We start from the raw sequence: 18,618 nt of genomic DNA, 5'->3' as shown, positions 1-18,618 counted from the left end.
AGGGGTTTGCACTGTGCCTGTCAGAGAGATCAGAGCCCCTTCAAGCTGGGAGAAGCGGTGGTGGGCATTCCACCAGCTCTCAAGGAGGGGCAGGCCCTAGAGCAAGCATCGGGGAATTCCTTCCTGCTGGGAGATTTTCCTCCTCGCTTTCATGTGCTGTGCGTTTGGTTCAGTTATGTGGGAGTAGGGAGTACCCCCTCGTGCCTCAGCTCCGAATGTGTCCTATTGACTCAGCACCGTGTTGACGATCCTTTGGGTTCTTCTTCTTCCTCTGAACCTCAGGTACACTTCAGAAGTGTCTATTACATGTGCGTCTCTTATTTCCTGTGAGCTGGGGATTTTTGGAGTGATTGATTAAGAGTCTGGGCCTTGGGGCGCCTGGGTGGCTCAGTCGTTAAGCGTCTGCCTTCAGCTCAGGTCATGATCCCAGGGTCCTGGGTTCAAGCCCCGCATCAGGCTCCCTGCTCAGTGGGAAGCCTGCTTCTCCCTCTCCCACTCCCCCTGCTTGTGTTCCCTCTCTCGCTCTCGCTCTCTCTCTGTCAAATAAATAAATTAAAAAATCTTAAAAAAAAAAAAAGAGTCTGGGCTTTGGATTCAGGCCATTCGAGACCCAATTTTGCCACTTACAAGCTGGGTGACGCTGGTGTAATCACCCCTCCCACACTTTGGTTTTCTTCACTGTAAAATGGAGATAATATCGTCCTCACAGGATTGTCGTCGGAATTAAGCAAGAACATATAAGCACCCAAAGTAGAGTCTTGCTCATCTTAACCATCAGTAAACACACACACACACACACACACACACACACACACACTGATTTGCACGTGCATAGAGGGAGGGAGGGCCGCCACCCAGAGACAGGGTGTTCAGTGCTGAGGCTCCCCCCACCGCCCCAGGCACCACCCTGGCCACGCTGAGCTGGAGGGAGGGAGAGGCTCTGATGCCCAGTCATTCTCCTCTATTAACCTTATCAACATGACCAGAATCAGCAAAAACCAGAGTGGAGAGTTCTTCTAAGACCTGAATGATCACTTTATGATCCCCAAAGCCTTCCTTTGCTCCTCCCTAGTAGCAAGGCTGCAGAAACAAGCATTAAGGAAGGAAGGTGGAAGGAAGGAAGGAAGAGACTGAGCCTGAGCAAGGGAGGGAGGAAGGAAGGGAGGGAGGAGCAGAGCATGAGGCATGGGGCCTCAGGAAAGGCTCACAGAGCAAAATCTTAATGGTGGGAAAAAGGAGAAGTAGTGGAGTCATTTAGTTTCTGAGTGTAAATTCTTGGTACAGCATGTCCTTGCTGAGAGAACCTAAGTTGCTTTAACCTCTCTGGTTATGAAATGAAGCCTCAGTTCTCACCTCTTAGCCTCTCCGACTCTATGCTTCAGCCACACTGAACACGCAGTTCCTCAGACATGCATTGAAAAAAAGAAGTATTGCCTCTGTGAATTTCCAGAGTGTTCCTTTTGCAGTGACCCATTCTCCAAGTGCCCCGCCAGCCAGCTACTATATTCCCTTTTATCTGGTCAACCGTGTCTCTTCCTGCAGAACTCAGCTCAGATGTCTCTTCCTTTACGAAGCCTTCCCTGGCTACCCAGCCCGCTGTGGGCTCCCAGGGAAAGCTGAATTGTCTCAGTTGCAGGACTTGACCGCTCTGTGGTGGTGCTGCCATCCGGAGCTCTGAGCCTGGTTTGGGAGGGACTGTGGTTTCAGTGCCTGGCACTTCACAGATGTTCCATAAATGAGGTTCAATATTACGGAAACTTTGTCCGCTTTAAAGGGTTGGACAAATGCACAAGGGAGGTATCAACAAATAGGTGTTGGGAGAAAAGGACTGGAGGGGAGCGGAATGGTGAAAACGCTTCCTGATTTTAATATTTAGCAGCACTATCTTAGAAGTCCACAAGATGTCAGTGTTTCCACATAAGAGATAATGTGGCAGTCTGAAACTAAATGCACTCCCACTACCTGACGCTGGAAGTTAATTTAAAGTGAATATTTGATTGGTTGGTTGATTTAATTGAATAGGCAGTATACGCACATGGTATAAAATTCAGAAGTGTGTACAATGGAAAGTAACCCCTCCTTCCCTCTCTACTTCTATCCCTTATCCTCCAGCTCGATTTCGTCCACCCCAAGGGCAACTGCTTTTATTACCCTTCCAGAGATCTCCTAAGTATTTAAGCACATAAATGTATATATCTAGTTTTTAAATAACACCAATGGTTGTATACAACTGTTCAGTGCCTTGATTTTTTTTTCTACTTAAAATACCTCAGAGTGTTCTATATTAAAAGAGCTAGGCTTTACTCCATTAAAAAAATAATATTCCATAATTTAGCTGTACCTTAATGTATTTAATCAAACTCCTATTGATGGATATTCAGCCTGTTTCCAAAGAGAAATGTTTGGGGTATTTCTCTTGCCTCTTGCTATTACAAATAGCCCAAATCATTCCTCATTTTACACATGGCAAGTCTATCTACACTTTAAATTCCAATGTTTGATATTGTCAGGAAGCTAGCCCTTTGTTGAGGTTGTATATTCCTACCAACAATGTGTCTTTTTCTTCACAAACTTGCCACAAATATTATATATATAATATACTTAACTATACATATATACTTAATATATATGCTTAAAATATATTTAAAGTATATATTTGCCAATCTGATAGGTAAACCATATCTTATAGTTTTTTTTTTTTTTAAGTAATCTCTACACCCAACATGGGGCTTGAACTCATAAACCCGAGATCAAGAGTTGCATGCTCCACCGGCGGAGCTAGTCAGGTTCCCTTATGTTATAGTTTTTATTTTATTTTGTAATTTTTATTTTATTTATTAGAGAGTGTGTGAGTGAGAGCACTGGGGGTGGGGGCGGTAGAGAGAGAGACTCCTTAGGCAGGCTCCGTGCTCTGAGTGTGGGGCTTGATCCCACGACCCTGAGATCATGACCTGAGCCGAAATCAAGTCTGACGCTTAACCGACTGAGCCACCCAGGTACCCTTATCTTATAGTTTTTAAGAACACTTTGTTGGGGCGCCTGGGTGGCTCAGTCGGTTAAGCGACTGCCTTCGGCTCGGGTCACGATCCCAGGATCCTGGGATCGAGCCCTGCATCTGGCTCCCTGCTCAGCAGAAAGCCTGCTTCTCCCTGCCCCTCTGCCTACCTGTGCTCTCTGTCTCTCTGTCAAATAAAAAAACAAAACACAAAAAAACACTTTGTTGAAGTGTATTTGACATGCAATAAACTGCACATGTTTAAAGTATAAATTTGATCCGTTTTGACATTTGTGCCCTTGTGAACCATCACCACAACCAATATAATAAACATAGCCATCATCCCAAAGGTTTCCTTGTATCCTTTTGTAATCCCCCTCCCCCCACAACTTCCTTCCCACCCTTCCCCATATAACCACTGCCGGTCTGCTTTGTGTTACTATAAATTAGATTTTATTTTCTAGAATCTTATATAAATGGGATAATATAGCATGCAATCTTTTTTCTTTCTTCCTTTCTTTTTCTTTTCTTTCTTTCTTTCTTTCTTTCTTTCTTTCTTTCTTTCTTTCTTTCTTTCTTTCTTCTTTCTTCTTTCTTTCTTTCTTTCTTTCTTTTTAAAGATTTTATTTATTTGACAGAGAAAGAGAGAGTGAGAGATGGAGAACAAGCAAGGGGAGCTGCAGAGGAAGAGGGAGAAGTAGACTCCCCGCTAAGCAGGGAGCCTGACTTGGGCCCGATCCCAGGACCCCAGGATTATGACCTGAACCAAAGGCAGCCGCTTAACCTATGGAGCCACCCAGGTGCCCTGCAGTCTTTTTTCTTAATCTCACTTCTTTCACTCAACATAATTATTTGGAGATTTATCCATGTCATTGCATCTATCAATAGTTGATTCCTTTTTATTGCTAAGTAGTATTCCACTGTATGGATCCACTACAATTTCTTTACGCATTCTTGTTTCAGTAGACATTTAGGTTGTTTCTTTTTGCTTGTAGCAGATGTTTTTTAAATAATCACCTGGTTTTGTTGTTGTTTTAAAGATTTTTTTTTTAAAGATTTTATTTTTTAAGTAATCTCTACAGCCAATGTGTGGCTCGAACTCACAACCCTGAGATCAAGAGTCGCATGCTCCTCCAACTGAGCCAGCCAGGTCCCAGTTGTTTCCAGCTTTTAACTATCACGAATAAAATATTCATGACCAAGTCTTTATATGGACATAGGTTTCTCTTTCTCTTGGGTAAATACCTAGAAGTAGAATGGCTGGATCATATGGTAGATGTATATTTAACTTTTAAGGAAATCGCCAAACTGTTTTCCAAAGAAATTCTACCATTTTACATTACCATTAGCAGCATGTGAGTGTTCCAGCTGCACTAAATTCTCACCAATATTTGGTAGGGTCAGTCTTTTTATTTTTATTTTTTAAAAGATTTTATTTATTTATTTATTTATTTAGAAAAGATTTTATTTATTTATTTGAGAGAGAGAGAAACAGCATGAGAGGGGAGAAGGTCAGAGGGAGAAGCAGGCTCCCCGCCGAGCCGGGAGCCCGATGCGGGACTCGATCCCAGGACTCCGGGACCATGACCCGAGCCGAAGGCAGTCGCTTAACCAACTGAGCCACCCAGCCGCCCTTTATTTATTTATTAATGAGAGACAGAGAGAGAGAGAGAGAGAGGCAGAGGGCGAAGCAGGCTCCCAAGGAGCAGGGAGCCGGATGCGGGACTCGATCCCAGGACCCTGGGATCATGACCTGAGCTGAAGGCAGACACTTAACCATCTGAACCACCCAGGCGCCCAGGGTCAGTCTTTTTAATTTTAGACATTTTAATAGATATGTAATGGTAATTTTTTATTTTCATTTTCCTAATGAATCATGGTAATGGTATTGAGGGTCTTTTCATGTGTTTATTTTATTTCACTTTGGTGAAGTGTCTATTCAAATATTTTTCCCATTTTAAAAATAGGATCATTTTCTTATTACTGTATTGAGTTTTGAGAATCCTTTTTATATTCCGGTACAAGTGTTTTAGTGGATGTATAATTTACAAATATTTTCTCCCCTTTGTGGTTTCTCTGTTCACTCTCTCTCCCTGCTGAGCATGGAGACTGATGACACTAGATCCCAGGACCCTGAGACCATGACCTGAGCTGAAATCCAGAGTCAGCCACTTAACCAACTGAGCCACCCAGGCACCCCTCTGTTAATTCTCTTAACAGTGACTTTTGAGGAGCAAAATTTTTAATTTTGACAAAGTCAAATTTTACCTTTTTTTTTTAATGGATTATGGTTTTGGTATTATATCTTAGAAATCTTTGCCTCACTGAACATCAGGAAGATTTTCTTCATGTTTTCTTCTAGAAGTTTTAGAGTTTAGGTTTTACATTTATGTCTATAATCCATTTTGAGATGATTTTTGTTTATGGTATAAGATATGGATCAATAAAGCTTTAATTTGTACATCTCTTATCATGGGTGTAGTTGAGCATATTTTCATATGTTTAAATACAATTTGTATTTTTTTTTCTTGTGAGCTCTTTGGTCAAGTCCTTCGCTTGAGGCTGCTAAGTTTGGATATGCAGCTCATGGAAGTGGAAGGGTGAGATCCGGCAGTGCCCTGCTCACCTAGTCACACACACTGTGCAGGTTCTTTTTCTAATTCATCCTCAGGGAGACCCGTTCTTTACTTTGCACAAAGGCACAGTATAAGCTAGCATAGGCATTGCCCTTGTGCATTTGTCTCTTGTATGGTAGACCTTTTGCATATTTTGTAGGAGTTTTCTGTATTACTTAGCCCTTCATCACTGTGGTGTGAATATATTTTTCCCCATATTGTCATTTTTTCACCGTGTATATTTTTCACTATGTATATTTCACTATCAGAATCATTTTTTTGTAGAGTCAAATATATCTGTCTTTTCTATTGTGGGTTCTGAGTTTTGTGTCACACCCAGAAACTTCCCTACTCTATTTATTTAATTACTTTATGTTTTCTTCTAATTCAACCCTGCCTCGACCCCCCCCACCCCCAATGTTATTTGTAAAAATCAAATAAGGGAATCAATGGGTAAGTGCTTTGAGAATTACCCAGTGATTGCAAGTTGTGCAGTAAACTGAAAGGTGCTGGAAAGTGCCTGCAGTAGGAGGGCTTGAGTGACACATACTGACACCATCTTGTGACCCACCTGGTAATGGGTCCTCAGAGATCGCCCTTCTGGCTGAGATCAGCCCTAAGTTGGGAAACACAAGTATTCTAAGAATACAGGGAGGGCGAAGCTGCTATCCTGAGTAGAGTGTCTAATAAAACAGGATGTCCTGGGACTCTCTTAAAATAGGAAGGTCAAAATGCTTTTGCTATTGAGTAATTTAAGAAGTCATTCGTCCATTTAACAGCTATTTACTGAGTGCCTTACTAAAGATCGGAAATGAGAAACTCCATCTCTGCCCTCAAGTTTAGAGTAGAGTGCTCGCTTTGGCAGCACATATACTAAAATTGGAACGATACAGAGAAGATTAGCATCACCACTGGCAAGAATGACATGCAAATTTCTAAAGTGTTCCATATTATTTTTTAAGATTTTTTATTTATTTATTTGACAGAGAGCAAGAGCAGGAACACAAGCAGGGGGAGTGGGAGAGGGAGAGGCAGTCTTCCCGCCGAGCAGGGAGCCCGATGTGGGACTTGATCCCAGGACGCTGGGATCACGACCTGAGCTGAAGGCAGATGCTTAACGACTGAGCCACCCAGGCGCCCAAGTGTTCCATATTTTTAAGAATGAAATCTTGCCATTTGCAACAACATGGATGGAGCTAGAGAGTATTATGTTGAGCGAAATAAGTCAGAGAAAGACAAATACCATATGATTTCACTCGTAGGTGGAATTTAAGAAACAAAACAAATGAACAAAGGGGAAAAAAAGAGAGAGGAAGGCAAACCAAGAAACAGACTCTTAACTATAGAAAACAAACTGATGGTTACCAGAAGGGAGGTGGGTGGGGGGATGGGTGAAATATGTGAAGGGTATTAAGAGTATACTTACCGTGATAAGCACGGAGTAATATATAGAGTGGCTGAATCACTATATTGTACATCTGAAACTAATATTACACTGTATGTTAACTGGAATTTAAATAAAAACTTAAAAAGAAGTTTAGAGTAGGGAATCCAATGCACCCCTATAGCAGGGAAAACAATGCTAGCTGCCATTTCTGGAAGACCTAATGTAAGCCAGGGACAGTGGTGGTCTACATATTATCTCATTTAATACAAGCAATCCTCTTGAGGGTAGATCATATTATCTTTGATAACAATGAGGAAATTAACAATGAAAAAGGTAAGGAAGTTTGTCCAAGGTCACACATATAGTAAATGCAAGAGTTAAAATTGAAATCCAGGTCTGCCTGCACTCCAAAGCTTATATTCATTTCTCCACAATAATAAGGCAGGAGTGATCCTTTTACCAAAGGAATATTTATTGAGCATCTCTTTTTGTTCCAGACATTGTTCTGAGTGCTAGTAATGTAAGAGAGAAAAAAACAAAGTCCCTGTTTTGTGGGGCTCATGTTCTATTGGAGAAAGACATTAAATACAATAAATTTTCAGTATGTCAAATGGTAAGTACTGTGAAGAAGAATTAGGCAAGATAGGAAGGATGTGGTAAAGAGAATTGCTATTTTAAATAAAATCGTCAGAGAAGGCTCTGATAATATGAAGTTTGAGCAGAGACCTAAAGGAAGGGCAGAAGTAAGAGATGGGACTGGCATAAAATAGCTTCCTCCGTTGCCTGCTTGTGGGTTCAGTCTGGAAAAGAGAGGAAGAAATGGGGGTGCAGGTATTGGGCTCCGAGGTAGAAGATCTGAGCTTTATTTATTGATTGATTAGCAATTTTTTCCACCTCTGAACTGAAATTCCCTTTCCTGTAGACAGGAATAACATTCCTTGCCCAGCTTCCCTGCATGCAGCTGTCATGAGATTCGATGGGACAACCCACGTGAAAACCATTAGAAAATAACACAAGTGAGAAAGCAAGACTAGGAGTTAGCTTTTCAACCGAAAGGAAGTCTGTGTAGAAAAATAAAGAGAATTGCTGTTACAGGTGTACTGGTTACCCTAGACATCTTTTTTGAAAAGCTGTCCCAGGCTAAAAAAGAGAAATAGGCTAAAAGAAATAAGCATACGTTTCATAATAGGCTTCTGCTGAAGATCCCCTGTTTAACTTGCAGTAGTCAGAAACTGCGTCGCATATTTTAACTAAACTTGGCAGGAGGCTCTGGGATTCTAACCTTAATTCTAATCTCCACGTTCTTACCCAAGCATTTCCTCTCTTACCACGCCCCCTCACTCGAACTCCATTTCCCAACATGCATCAGGCTCCTCTAAGTCGTCTGTCATTGTGACGTATGTTCCACAGCTTTCTGGGAAATGTAGTTTATTTGTTCTCCAGTTGCGGAAAAATCTAAGGCTGTGGACTACCACTCCCGTGAGGTAGTGCGGTATCCCACCGCGTTCGCGGCGTCTTCGAACGCGCCGCGGCAGCCATGTTGGACGCGGCCAGCACAGGGGCCGGCACCCAGGGGTTATCGAAGCGGCTGTCACGATGCTGGGGTTCCTGGTGTTGAGGAGAACAGCGCTGGCGCCGCGGCTCCTTCTCCAGCTGCTTAGGTCCCCATCGCTCCGGAGTCACGGAAGTGCCTCCAGCCAGAGTGTGACCACCGCGGGCCGCGGGGAGCCGCAGTGGCTGAGGGCGGCCGTCGGGGGGCGCCCTGGAACATCGTTGGCCTTCCTCCCCCGAGAAGGGGCAGCCACCTGGGGGCGCCAGGGAGGACGCACCGAGACCCAGGGCCTCGTAGCCGCAACATGGGGACGCCTTCCTAGCGCAGAAGAAACACTCCCGAGACAGGACAGCTGGAACGGGGTCCCCAGCAGGGCCGGACTGAGCATGTGGGCCCTGGCCACGGCGCTGGTGGTTCACTGTTACAGCAAGAGCCCGTCCAACAAGGGTGATTATCGGGGCAGTCTGGGTTCGAGGAAGATAGAGGCGGGAGGAGTGACCTGATTCCGTTATCTTTGGAGGGCGGGAGTTGCTTATAGATTTAGAGCAGCAGGGCTTCAGTCCTGGAAGGACTCAGACATCGTCTGGTCACTGGGGCAGGGTGGTGAACTGGAGAGCTCAGTGCCTCTGAGTTGTATCACTTCCTATCATAGGTCAACTCCCTTCTTTGGGCGTTACTTTGTCCATCTGTACAATGAAAACATTGAATGAGACATCTAAAATTAGAGCATGGTCCTTTTATGCCCTAATATTCTGCTTTGTCCAATTCTTCTCTTAAGAGATCTCCGGGAAACCGCCGTGTGTTCTAACGGTAACTACTAGATAGTTCAGATAACTTTTCCCTGTGAAAGGTGGTCTAAGAAAGGAAGTAGAAACTTGATTTCAGTACCAGTGTTGCCACTGTTCATCCCTTGCTCCTCTCTGGTTTCACGTTATCCCCCCTTACACAGTAAAGAATGATTTCTCAGTACTCTTACAGTGCTGTTATTTTGAGTCTTGGAGTTCAGCAGTCTGGGTCTGCCCATGAGTCCCTGGGGTTTTGTTGTTCCTGGTCTTAGGTGTGAGGTGATCTTGCCAAACCATGCAGTTGGTAGAAGAAAAACAAGGAAGTTGGATCCTTAGAGACCCAAAAGCAACCGTGGGGGCCGGCTGACCCAGCTTGGCATCTCACCTGGGTGCAAGGAGTTGAGCAGGGACTGGGAGAGCAGGCAGCCAGACTTCTGACCTACATGAGTCCAACCACTCAGGTTCTCAGTAGTTCCTCAGGGGTAAGGCTGGAAGCATGGTGTTCATAGGTTTCATGCATCCCAAGCTCTGAGACTTGGGAGTAAGAGTGGGGACTACCTTGAACTAAGTTTATTTAGCAGGATATGGCCAGCTGTAAAGGAAGGGTCCTGAATTGGGTGTAAGGAGCTCTGGGATCTTGTTCTGGTTCTACCTGTAACTCCCATTGTGACTTTAGACTCTTGCTTCTCATCCTCACTGGCCCTGTTTCCTCATCTACAAAATGAGGATGTTGAAATAGAGACTGTAAGGGCTCTTCTAGCTTAGGCATGCTATAATTCTATCTTTGAGCATTTTTTGAATACTCTCTGTGAGCCCAGTTCTGGGAGGTGTGGAACTCCTAGCAGCACAAAGTCATTTAAGGAGACAGTTCAGGCAGTTAGGCCTATGGGTCTGGTGAGTGGTCCGACAGTGTGTTGTTGGGGGATTGGAGGGCCAGCAGGGTCAGGAAAGCATTCCTGGAAGATTGGAGACCCATGGAGGATGGGGAATTTGAACTTGAGCTCTGCAGGATGAGGCAAGAGATGAAAAGGAGTGACACTGTGAGCTCCAGGAGAGCGAGGAATGCAGCTTACCTTTTTTTCAGGTTGATACGAGTTCCTTTCCCTAATACTTTCACATTGTTTGTCCACCATAGCATCTGGAACGTAGTAGGTACTCCGTAAATGTGTCTTGAGTTGGACTATATTGCATGCAAAGACTTCATGGATATGGGGGTCACAGGTCAGCATGGTGTGTGCAGGGGCTGGCAGGTTAGCCAGCCTGGTTGGAGGACAGGGGGTCTTTGGAATGAGGTGAGAGCAGATGGAGTGGGGCCTGGATGTCAGACAGGAGGGTTTTTGGAGGGTTGGAATTTCTTCCATGGGCAGTGGAGAGCCACGGAAAGTTAATGAGCAGGGAATATCCTGAGGCTAGTATGCTTAAATGAATTGGGGGAGGAGTGCAAGGTCTTGCCTTAGAGGTTCCTGGGGGCGCCAATCTGGACTTTGTCTACTTTCTAAAGTAAGTAATGACCAAAACCATGATCACTTCCAGCCCTTCAGACTTTGCTAGCCTGTGCTGTACCCTGATTTGGAGTTATAAGCTCAGGCCCTCCATACGGTGTGGTAGAAACTGTACCCTGTAAGAGCCGGGAGGCCCTGACTCTCAGCTCCTTCTCATTGCCCCTGTGACCTTGCAGAAGCCACTTCTTTCTGCAGAATGAGGGAGGAGTGGATGCAGTAATCCCTGAGGAAGCTTTGTTCCCCTTCCAACTGAGGGCTGTCTGAGAATCCCTGGATGTGTGCTTAGAGAACCATGGGGGAAGATAACCAGAAAAGACCTCTCCTTGCCTGGACTCTAGGCTGACAGGTGGGGTGGAGACAGTAATGTCTGAACCACAGATCTGGTTTGCATATGCATGACAAGGTGGCTATCTTATCCCTGGAAACTGAGGCTCAGGAGGTTAGATGAGTTGGCCAGGTCATACAGCATGTAAGTGGCAGAATTGGGGTGGGAGCCCAGGTCTGTCTGTCTCCATATCCTGCTTTCTACCCTACTGCAGTGCCTCCTCTCATGTTTTGCTGGGTGAGTCTCTTGGCTGGACTGAGAACTCCCTGAGGCAGGGCTGGGTATGAGTCTCTCCATTGTTCAACAATGGAGCTCAGAACCATGCTGGGCACATAGGGCTCCATGACTATTTGAAAAAATCTTGCCTCTACTATTAATAGTTTTTCTGAGTCACGCAGTTTTTCTTTGTGGCCACGAGGTGGTGCCAACAGCCTGCAGACTGCTCAGGCCAGGCCAGGCTTAGCATTGCTTTTCTGCTAGGTGTTTGCTAAGGGATTGCAACCCTCTGCTTTGGGTCTCCCTTTGCTGAGCTTGGCACCGAGGAGTTGGCAGGTTTTTCAACCATCATTTCATCTTTTTGGAATCCTCGTGAGGCTTGCCAGGATAAGGATTATTGCATCTACTTTATAGTCATGGAAGCTGGAGTTGAGAGGGAAAGGGGCTGCCACAGCCCAGTGAGTAGGGGGCAGATGGTTGGGCCTCCTGGCTCCTGGTCGAGGCTCTTAACTGAGGAGCCCACACCCCTGCCTGTTCCTCTGTGCAGGGTTGGTGACTTTTGACATGGATTCAAAACTAGGCTGAGAAATCAGTGTTGGGGGAGAAAGTGGGATGAGGTAGGGGGATGACCAGTAACAATGACAGCCATGTGAAACATATTAGTCTGAGTTTTCTAGCTAATGAAGAGGGAGGAGATTCACATATCACGCATTTGCCATAGGCAGCACATGGTTGCTAGCACTTTACCTGGATCACCTGTATGATAAGAGTTACAAGTTTGGGCTCTGTAATGGATGTGGAAGACAGGGCAACAGTGCCTACCATGTAGGCAGGGGATGATTAGCTTTCTCTTTATATGCCTTGGTATCATTTCCTTCATTAAAGCCTATGTTTCTTTCCTTTTATTTATTTTTTATTTTCGTGGGGAGGGGCAGAGGAAGAGGGTGAGGGAAACCCAAGCAGACTCCACATTCAGCATGGAGCTCAATGCAGGGCTTGATCCCAGGACCCTGAAATCTTGACTCTAGCCAAAACCAAGAGTCAGATGATTAACTGACTGCACCATCCAGGCACCCCAAAGCCCATGTTTCTGAAGTTCTTCCATTTCCATTGTTTTGCTGGGCCCTCCATGCAGTTAGCTCTGAGGGTAGGTCCTGACCAGGGATCTGACCAGTGCCCCCTTTCTTTTCAGATGCAGCCCTGATGGAAGCTGCTCGCACCAACAATGTCCAAGAAGTCAGCAGGTGAGTGTCGATCCCCAGGACTTGCTCTCCCCTACAAGAGGGCCTGAGCTGGGTGAACCCCTTCCTGCAGTGATGACTGCCTTGGAGGAAATCCTCACACTCATTTGGGAAGTGAACCCTGTAACTTCCCTGTAGTCACAGTCACCTGGGCTGCCTTGGCCCAGGTCAACCCTTAGATTTTTTAAGTAGTGAGTCAGCCTTGTGTCTCCTTCTTTCTTGACCCCAAACATCTCTGGATCCTTCCACTGTCTTGTTCTTAGCAGGGCATGGTTTAGAGTCCACTCCACATCCTGTGGGTTCTTTACTGAATCTTCCAGTTTGTTCGTATATGTTTGTGGAACTGGCCATGTGTTATTGTTTGCTGCCTGGATGGGGTACAGGTGGGCACCCATGGAAAGGTTTGGGGATTTGGGAGGGAGCTGGAAGAAGCCTTTCTGCCAGGTCTTCTGGGGCTAGAAAGATCTTCCTGAAGGGCTGGGGTGCACATGCTGGGCTCCTGCTCAGGGGCTGAGTGCATTCTTCCAGCCTGCCTGGCTCAGCTGGGCCCCTTAGGACCACTGGCAGGTTGGAACTGAGGTTTGTTCTGGGCAGGGACAGGACTCAGGCTGAGGCTCAGCCTGGTGCCAGGGCTGGGCAGTCTGTGTCCAGGATAGATGCTCAGACCGGTGCCAGCCCAGGGCTTCAGTATGGGGCTGTTGGTTAGGGGCAGAGGTTTTATTCTTGGTGAATCTAGTAGCCTGCGTTGGGCTTCATCTTGGCCTTTTTTGGCCCTTTGTATAAAGCGAGGTGGCCCCAGGATACCCCCCTTCCCTGCTACCATGTCCACATATTAGACAGGAAGTCCTTTGTTTGGGGTGGCTACCCCTGTATTCAATGCCACACTCTCGGTGCTCCTCCTCACTCCAGCTGCCTGAACATATAAGAAAGTGTTGAAAGTCAGCTGCAGCCCCCACCAAGACTTACTGCTTTGATTCCCTTTCATTTTATCTGCAGCATTATTATTGATTCTCAGGGGTGCTTTTGAGTATTAATGTTCAAGGCTTAGTTTTTAATAAACCACTTTTGGAAGTATGGGCTGGGAGTTGTTTCGTAGCCAAATAAATATGATGGAGCAATAGTTTAATAAACATGCGATGATGCATCTTAAAAACCAAGCACAGATGTCAGCTTGTTGTTATAAGAGCCATTCATAACTGCCGGCTGTGCATGGCATCTTCATTTCCCCAGAAACAGCTGAGCCGCGCTTCCTTCTGCTGCAGTACAAGGGAGTGAGGGGGCAAAACTGGCTGTGCCCCCCCCAGGGCTTTGCTGACCCTCAAGCCACCTGTCAGTGATTGGTCAGCCCTCCTGCTGAGGACTGCCAGGCTGCTGCTTAGCTCTGGCAACCTAGTTTAGGTGGTGTATTTGCAAAGCCGCAATGCCGTGAATCCACTGTTCTGTCACCCAGGGGAGGCTGAGTTTACCCTATTCCATTAAGCCCCTGAGTGTTGATTATTTTAGCTCTCTCAAAAAAAAAGTTTTTCTAATAGCAGTTAAACACTCGTCAAAAGAATGCGGGAAGAGATTGAATTTCTGGTGTGTGTGATGCAGAACATTCCTTCTTGCCTGTGTGGCTAGCATTTGTAAGGGCCTTTCATGTGTGTCTCCAGTCTCTAGCTGCTTTTCTCCCGCCTCCAGTTGTCTCATCTCTTTTGGTTATGATGACTCAGAGTCTCTCTTCACCCCTTGTAAGGGAGTCAGAGATGAGCAAGGCACAGAGCCTGACTTTCAGCACAGCAGTCTTACCCCTACTCTTCTGACCTCCGGCGTCCCCCTGTGCCCCCGCCCCCACTCTGAAGCAAAGAGTAGGGACAAACTGAGCAAAGACAGGGGACAGGCTGCTGGCTGGCTGCTGGGCCCAGTGTCGTGTTGGTGCTGCTGAGGTGGTACTTGAACAGCACTGCAAGGAGTGGGGAAGAGGGCAGGTGGTCTGGGAGAAACCAGTGTGCAGGGCTTAGAAAGCCCCTGGTGAGGAGTCTTGCATTCTTATCCTATAAGCAGTGCGGAGCCGTGGAAGGTTTTTGAGCAGGGGAGTGAGGGGAGTGACTCAATTAGGATCATTCAGAAGGGTGAAGAACCAACAAGTGAGGAGAGGCTGTTTCAGTAAGACAAATTCAAGGTGATAAAGGCCTGAATTAGGACCCCCCTCCTCAGCCAAAAGAGTTCCTGCTTATGAATGAATGGGCAGGCCTCTGCTGGAGGGTACTGGAGATGGGGGCTGACCCAGGCTCTGGTCTTGAGGAAACAGACATGTAACCTATCAATTATAGTTTTTCTGCTAATAGAGCTAGGTCCAGAGGTGGAGGTGGGGAGAGCCTGACCATCCTTGCTAAAAGAACAGTTCTTTTGAATTCCTACAGCTGGTCTTTATTTAGCTTCTCTATGCCTTAGACTCTGCGTAGGTGCTTCATGCTGCTCTTAGGTTCTTCCTGTGTATCCTGCTTTTAGCTCCGTCCAACAGACCTGCCTATAGCAGGATAGAATCTCATTCTCAATTTTTAAAAACCCCTTAAACATAGTTTATACATGGTTAGGTCACCAAGTGTGTGATCAGTATGGTCTCCGATATCAGTATTTGGAATAAAACTCAGATCTGGTGAATAATACTGTCCTTTACCGTTCTTTCCCCATTGCCCTCTCTGAGGCTTTCTGTGTCTCTGCCTTCATGTCCCCCAACCTTCCTTAGTCCTAGAGCCTTGGGAAAGCTCTGGATAGTGAAGAGCAGCAGCCTGAGGTTCTTCTGCTCAGAGGGGAAGTGCTTCATCCTCCTCTTTAAGGACACTGTGGAATCTTAAGTTCCTAGGTCTTGGGTATGAGCCCTCTACACAGACCATCCCTCTGTACTCAGTGCTCAGTGCTCATTACCCTCTGCTTAAATCCTTTCAGACTCAGCTCAAGTGCTACAGCCCTTATGAAGCCTTCCTTGACTCCTCCCACCTGGCTGTGATCTCCCCTTCCTTTGCCCCACATCTCCCTTCTGGTCTGGGAGGGTATGAAAGTCATCTGAAAAGGGCCATGCTGGCCTATGGCCAGAGAGTGATCCTTGTCTAGAAGAGAAGTTGGAGGCTGGGTGAGAGAACTAGGGCTGACTGTCAGGACTGCGGAGGCACTCAGTCCATGAATAAGAAAAGCAGCAAGATTCACTGCTGCCCAAATCAGGAATCCTTATAGACAACCTTATGAGACGATCAAGCCAACAGCTCTGGACAGTCACCCTGATGTAGAGGTACTGTTGACCTGCTTTATGTGGTGCTCGCTAACTGTGTGTGGCATGAGCCTGCCTGGCTAGAGGAGACAGGGCAGGATCTGCCACTCACCACATTCTGTTCTTGATATTAAGCAGGTTGTGAGCTAGGGGCGCCTGGGTGGCTCAGTCGTTAGGCATCTGCCTTCAGCTCAGGTCATGATCCCAGGGTCCTGGGATCGAGCCCTGCATCTGGCTCCCCGCTCCGCGGGAAGCCTGCTTCTCCCTCTCCCACTCCCCCTGCTTGTGTTCCCTCTCTCACTGTGTCTCTCACTGTGGGATAAATAAAATCTTTAAAAAAAAAAAATTAAAAAAAAAAAAAGGTTGTGAGCTAGACTTCACCTTAAACCACTGGATTGTGTGCCTCCCCAGGGCAGGGACAGGTCTGTTTCCCCACATCTCATACTCTAGTCCCCAGCACAACAGAACTTGGGGAAAGTTGCTTTTTACTGACTTTTCAGCAAACTTGAAGCAGACAGTCCAGAGTCTTACTTCCATACTTCCATTGGCTATATTAGAGGAAGGCTGAGTCCTTTCCTATTCTCTTCCTTCTCTCCTCCTTTCTCCCTGTGTGGCAACCATTTCCCTCCTCCTCCTCCCCCAAGGCACTTAAACCTTGTTACTGTGTTCAGCTCTGACAACTCAGGAGTAGAAGCCCTGTCCTGGGGCCCCTGTCCCACCTGTCAGCATCGTGAGCAGGTGGCCCTACTCCTGGGCTCGGCCCATACCCAAGCCTGGCTTCTGGATGCAGGAATCACTCACCCGAAACCTAGGGCATAGGGCAGATTGAACGCACATCTGTCCAGGCTTGGGCTGAGCCATGTGAGGAGCTATCAGGACTGGGAGAAGTGAGGCCTCCTAGTCTCCCAGTGGAGATCACATTTCCTTCAGAACAAACTTGAGTGAAAGACAACACCCCTACCCATTTCCCTTCTCCCAGCAGGGAGTTGGGCCTCTTTGCTGAGTGCATAACTCAGTTGTTCATCAACCCAAATGTTCTCTAAAGAAGGAACCCTGGTGATATCAATCTTGAACCTCACACTGCCTGCCCTTTCCAGGATTCATTTGATCATTTGACAAAATTTACTGAGCACCTGTCATATGCTGGGTCCTATGCTTGGCACAGGGGACCCCTGGCCATGCATGATTCCTGCCCTTAATGCAGGAGACTGGGGAAGACTGTGGCAACATAGCGTGATCAGTGCTGTGAGACAGGAGCCCAGAAGGTGCCCCTAACCAACCTGGGAGACCAGAGAAAGCATCCTAGAGGAAATGGCTTTAAATAACAGTAGGGCTTGGGAAATAGAAGGGGAAGGCATTCCACGCAAAGGGGGCCGTATGAGTGGTAGCACTGAGGCAAGAAACAGCCTAGGGTGTGTGGTGGGGCGGGTAATTATATATTGTTTGGTGTTGCTTGATCACAGTTTGAGGTCAGGAGGAACTGGAGAAGAGGGAGAGACCTGGCCGTGGAGGGCATTGTCCATTTGTCCCTCAGTCATTCATCTGTCCAGCCTGTCTTCTGTGCCTAGCCCTGAGCTGAATTTGTGTTGGTGGCAACACCATGAGGAAGGAGAAGCAATCACTGCCCTGGAGGAGCTCATTAACTCCCTTCCTAGGGGAGGATGGGGCACATGAGTCAAAATTGAGAACCAGCAAAACAAGGCACATGTTGCCTAACTTCTATGAGCTTAGGTAACATGGAGATAATACCTATAACCCATAGAGTTGTAGAGTATTTATTAATAACAAATAATACTTCATTTGACCAAGGTTTGTGAGTGCTTATTAGGAGCTAGGCTTTGGGCTGAATGCTGGAAATGCAGTGGTGAACAAGATTGACACAGTCCCTGTCCTCTTGGTACTTATAGTCTAACTGGGAGTGGGACTAATTATGCAGACATAATTTTGTACTTCAAAATGAAGTTCATTGTCTTTTCAACAAATGGTGCTGGGACAACTGGATATCCACATGCAAAAAAATGCAGTTGGAGCCTTACCTCACCTATACACAAAAATTAACTCAAAATGGATCATAGACCTAAATGCAAGAGCGAAAATTATGAAACTCTTAAAACGTAGGAGTAAATCTTTGTGAAGTTGGGTTAGGCAAAGCCATCTTAAATATAGCATCAAAAGCACAAGAAAACAGAAAAAGATAGATAAATTGGACTTCATCAAAACTGAAAACTTTGTGTTCAAAGGACACCTTCAAGAAAGTGAAAAAGACTCTCCCGCAGAGTGGGAGAACATATTTGCAAATCATGTATCTAAAAAGAGATTTATACCCAGTATATATAAAGAAATCTTTAACTCATCAATAAAAAGATAACCAAATTTAAAAATGGACAAAGAATCTGAATAGATATTTTCTAAAGAAGATATTCAAATGAGCACATGATATTCAGTATGTACACGTAAAGATGCTTAACATCATTAATTATTAGGGAAATGCTAATCGGAACCACAATGAGATACCACCTCACATCTATTAGGATGGCTGTAAGCAGAAAGATAATAGCAAGTGTTTGTCGCATGTGGAGAAATTGGAACCCTCACGTATTGCCAGTGTGGATGTGAAATGGTGGAACTGCTTTGGAAAAGGGTTGGCATTTCCTCAGTATGTTAAACATAGATTACCTTATGACCCAGCAAGTCTACTCCTAGGTACATAACCCAGAGAAAAGAAGACATGAACATGAATGTTCACAGGATTG

General features: G+C 45.9%; 1 protein-coding gene and 1 non-coding gene across 5 annotated transcripts in view; both read left to right on the top strand.

Annotated features, from left to right (window-relative positions):
* The first annotated feature begins 6,459 nt into the window (after positions 1-6,459).
* Positions 6,460-6,565, top strand: LOC114218823 (U6 spliceosomal RNA). Its single transcript, XR_003611245.1, has one exon. It is a non-coding gene; the product is annotated as a U6 spliceosomal RNA (small nuclear RNA).
* Positions 6,566-8,550: 1,985 nt separating this feature from the next.
* Positions 8,551-18,618, top strand: part of CLPB (ClpB family mitochondrial disaggregase) — a 165,240-nt gene continuing 155,172 nt past the window's right edge. For all 4 annotated transcript variants that reach the window (XR_003611232.2, XM_028115931.2, XM_028115933.2 and 1 more), the window contains exons 1-2: positions 8,551-8,996; positions 12,570-12,621. Coding sequence is in view for 3 of the 4 variants with exons in the window: in XM_028115931.2 (XP_027971732.1) it covers positions 8,594-8,996; positions 12,570-12,621 (455 nt within the window). In the remaining variant the exon portion in view is untranslated. The remainder of the gene's footprint in view (positions 8,997-12,569; positions 12,622-18,618) is intronic.

This window comes from Eumetopias jubatus, unplaced genomic scaffold (genome assembly GCF_037043125.1).
Source record: "Eumetopias jubatus isolate StellerSeaLion01/CBP00866 unplaced genomic scaffold, mEumJub1_p1.0 scaffold_13, whole genome shotgun sequence".
NCBI classification, from domain to species: Eukaryota; Metazoa; Chordata; class Mammalia; order Carnivora; family Otariidae; genus Eumetopias; species Eumetopias jubatus.
Note: the sequence above shows the minus strand (reverse complement) of the source record. Positions and strands in the feature narration are given on the sequence as shown.